This window comes from Crocuta crocuta, unplaced genomic scaffold (assembly GCF_008692635.1).
Source record: "Crocuta crocuta isolate KB4526 unplaced genomic scaffold, BGI_CrCroc_1.0 scaffold396, whole genome shotgun sequence".
Taxonomy (NCBI): Eukaryota; Metazoa; Chordata; class Mammalia; order Carnivora; family Hyaenidae; genus Crocuta; species Crocuta crocuta.
In genome coordinates, this window is record NW_027533259.1 from 3,048,747 (window position 1) to 3,051,963 (window position 3,217).

The window sequence follows — 3,217 nt, forward strand, 5'->3', positions numbered from 1 at the left end:
CGGCCCGGGCCCCGCCCCCCAGGGCCGAAGCCCGCCTCCCTCCCGGCGGCCCCGGACGGTGGGGGCGCGGAGCTTCCGGCGCAGCGCCCACCCCTCCCTCCGCCCCTCCCGCGGTTGCCGGGGCAACGCAGGGACGCGCTGGCACTTAGCCTGGGCACCGCGCCTGGTACGCGGGCCGCGGAAAGCAGGCGGGGAGTTTCGGTGGGGGCTGTGGTCATGGCCTCGCTACGCACTGCCAACCCCCAGCTGTGGAACTACTTCAAAGAGAACTACATTCCTCAGGTCTGCGAGGTACTGGAACCACGTGGCGGCAGTTAGCCGAGGAGGGAACCCGAAGATTTCCCGGAGGAGCTGGGGTTTGGCCGGAGAGGGAGTCGAGGGATTCAGGAGCGGAATGGGACAGGGTGAGGTTAGCCTTGAACAGGGTGGCGATCTAGGCTGAAGATACAGATCAGAGACAAGACAGAGCCGGGTGATGGTGGCTGAAAGGAGAGAATGGGTGACGTGTCTCAGGGAGAAAGCGTACAGGGCCCCAAACTCCAAACTTTAAGGTTTGGGCGAGAGGGGCCTGAAGACGAGAGGAGTACAAAAGAAGTGCCGTAGAAACAGGGGAGGAAAATCAGGAAAGTGTGGCTTTATGAAGAGAGCGGGCAATGGTGTCACCTAAGATGCTGTATAGTGGATTTGGCACATGGTGGAGGCAGAAGATAGATTTGAGGTTAGCTGAGGAGAGAGTGGACGCTGAGACCTCTAGACGGAAGGTAGCCATCCCCTTGTGAGGGGAAAGACCCCAGGACCGGGTTTGCCTTAAACAAGAGACTGCTCCCTCCCCCCACCATTATAACAGGAAGGAAAGAGCACCGGAGAAGGGTGGGTAGGTGTTGTAGTTTTGGGGGGTAGGAAGCCAAGAAAGTTCTCTGGTGAGTTCCATTTCCTCTACAAATATTTGGTGAGATATTTGCTAAGATGTGTGTGTTTGGGTGGGGTTGGAGGCTAAAGAAGGGGTTTTGAGCAGAAATAAAGTATGTGGAGAATGAGGGGGAGAGAAGTCTAGGGAAGGAAGGGCCAGGCAGTATTGGGAGCCCAGCTTGGGATAATGACTCTTATGCAGTTAGGAGTGCAATTTGGTACAGCGTTTTTGGATGGTAATTTAGAAATATTGTTGATCAAACATTTCATTTCTAGGGATCCACTTTAGAGAAATACTTTCACATGTATCCAGAAAGCTGTCCAAGGATATTCATTACAGTGAAAACCATAAATAGCTTATATATGAATGAGGGAATGGGTTAGTATATAGGATAAAGTATATGTGTACCTTTTGAAAAGAAAAGCCCTCCAAGACACATTTTAAAAGAAGGGGAAAAAATGCAAGTTTTTTCCAGAAGTTCTACTATAATCGACTCATATATGTATGTATGCATATCTATCTGCAGTTAAAACAATAATGCATGTATAGAACACATGCAACGCTATTAACAGCAAATGTTTGTTTTAGGAGAGAACCCTAATTTTATGTTCTATATAGATCTGTATTGGTTTAGTTTTTTTTTCTGATGAGTTTCATTCCTGTTTTACTTCAATTATATTTGAAAATATGTGGGGAGCATGATACTCATCTTCCCCACTGTGTGATTTTCTTAAGTAGCAGTCAGTAAACCAGATGTAGGTATAGAAATAAGAGCTGACTACATTCAGGATAGGCGTTTGCCAGGCATGGAAGGGCAGTGGCAAAGGAACTAAGCGTTTGAGAGTGCCTGATAGGCCAAGGGACTGGGTAGGAAATGAGAACAGGACATGATACTGATATATGGGCAGAAATTGGAGGTTCTTGAGTGAAGAGGGTAGAGGGAGTAATTGAGTGGGGGAGCTGGAAAAGTAGGAGGTAGGCATCAGGGAGCGGAATCTTTGTATTTAAGATTTAGGATAGAGTGATGGCTCAGTCCAGGTTGGCTGTGGAGTAGATAGCAGAAGTGGACTTGAGTTGAGGGTCAGAGAACATCAGGGAAGTGATAGTGTCTCCTCATCTTGCGCTTCACTTTCCATAACACTCGTAAGCTGCCAGAGGCATCCCTGGCTCCTTCTTTGGGTGAGAGCACCCTTTGCTCACCAAACTACCATGTTGCTTTGCTCCCAGAAGAAAGAGGCCCTCAGAAGTGCCCTTTGCCTAAGGTGACATTCTCATGACTCTTAGGAGTCCTACGTTCACTCCTGTTACCACATTGCCAGTAGGTGCAAGAGAACAGTTTTCTAGGGTCTCTCACTCCCACCTTAACCTGGTCACCCACTTCCCCCAGAGACTGTCAGGATAAATCCCATTGTGTCTCGTATCCCTGCATAGCTATTCATCTAATCCAATTTGCCAGGATTGGTTATCTTCCAAAACCCATTATCTGCAAGCTTTGGAAACTATATATATATATATATTCTGGGACTCCAATCATAAATATGTTAGGGTTTTATTTTTTTCTGTTTTGTTTTTTCCCTATTTTTCCTTTTGTGCTCAAGTTTGGATATTTTTCACTGATTGTCTTCAGGTTTATTGATTCCATTTTATTCTGGGTCCAGTATTAAATATATCAAATGAGTTTTTAATTTCAAACAGTATATTTTCAAGTTTTAGAATGTCAGTTCTTTTTTTATACGTTCCAATCAAAACTCTGCATCTTTTCATCCATCTTGTCTATCATTTCCTGTTTGCTTTAATATGTTGTTATTTTAAAATCATTGTTAACATGAGCAACTTTGAAGTCTCACAGAATGGGATAATTGTTGAAACTGGGTGATGGGTACATAGGGGTTCATTATACTCTTGTTTACTTTCTCTGTGTTTGAAGTTTTCTATAAGAAGTTACAAGAGAGTAATGGCTGGGTGTTTTTTTCTCATAATATATGTAGCTAGGGATGGATGGAATAACGGGTTTGATTTGGCTGTATAGTCATTTTGTTTGCTTGCTGTATCAATTATCCATTGCTATGTAATACAACTGTAAAACTTAGTGGCTTAAAACAGCAGGAATCATTTTGCTTGTTCAAAAATCTGAATTTTGAGGAGGTTTTCCAGAGAGAGCTTTTCTCTCCTCCATGTGGTACCATCTGAGGTGATGAACAGGGATTAAAGATCCACTTTTATTTTTTAATTTAAGTTTAGTGTGTGTGTGTGTGTGTGTGTGTGTGTGTGTGTGTGTGTGCATGTGTGCCACTTTGCAGATGGTCC

At 44.8% G+C, this 3,217-nt stretch overlaps 1 protein-coding gene across 4 annotated transcripts in view; it reads left to right on the top strand.

The window, feature by feature from the left end:
• The first annotated feature begins 165 nt into the window (after positions 1–165).
• The window catches only part of FBXL13 (F-box and leucine rich repeat protein 13), a 194,568-nt gene continuing 191,516 nt past the window's right edge, over positions 166–3,217 (top strand). For 3 of the 4 annotated variants that reach the window (XM_077746953.1, XM_077746955.1, XM_077746956.1), the window contains exon 1: positions 166–291. In XM_077746953.1, the coding sequence (XP_077603079.1) occupies positions 217–291 (75 nt within the window). In that variant the 5' untranslated portion in view covers positions 166–216. Of the gene's footprint in view, positions 292–362; positions 410–3,217 lie in introns of those variants that run through there. The other variant, XM_077746954.1, reaches the window with a different exon arrangement.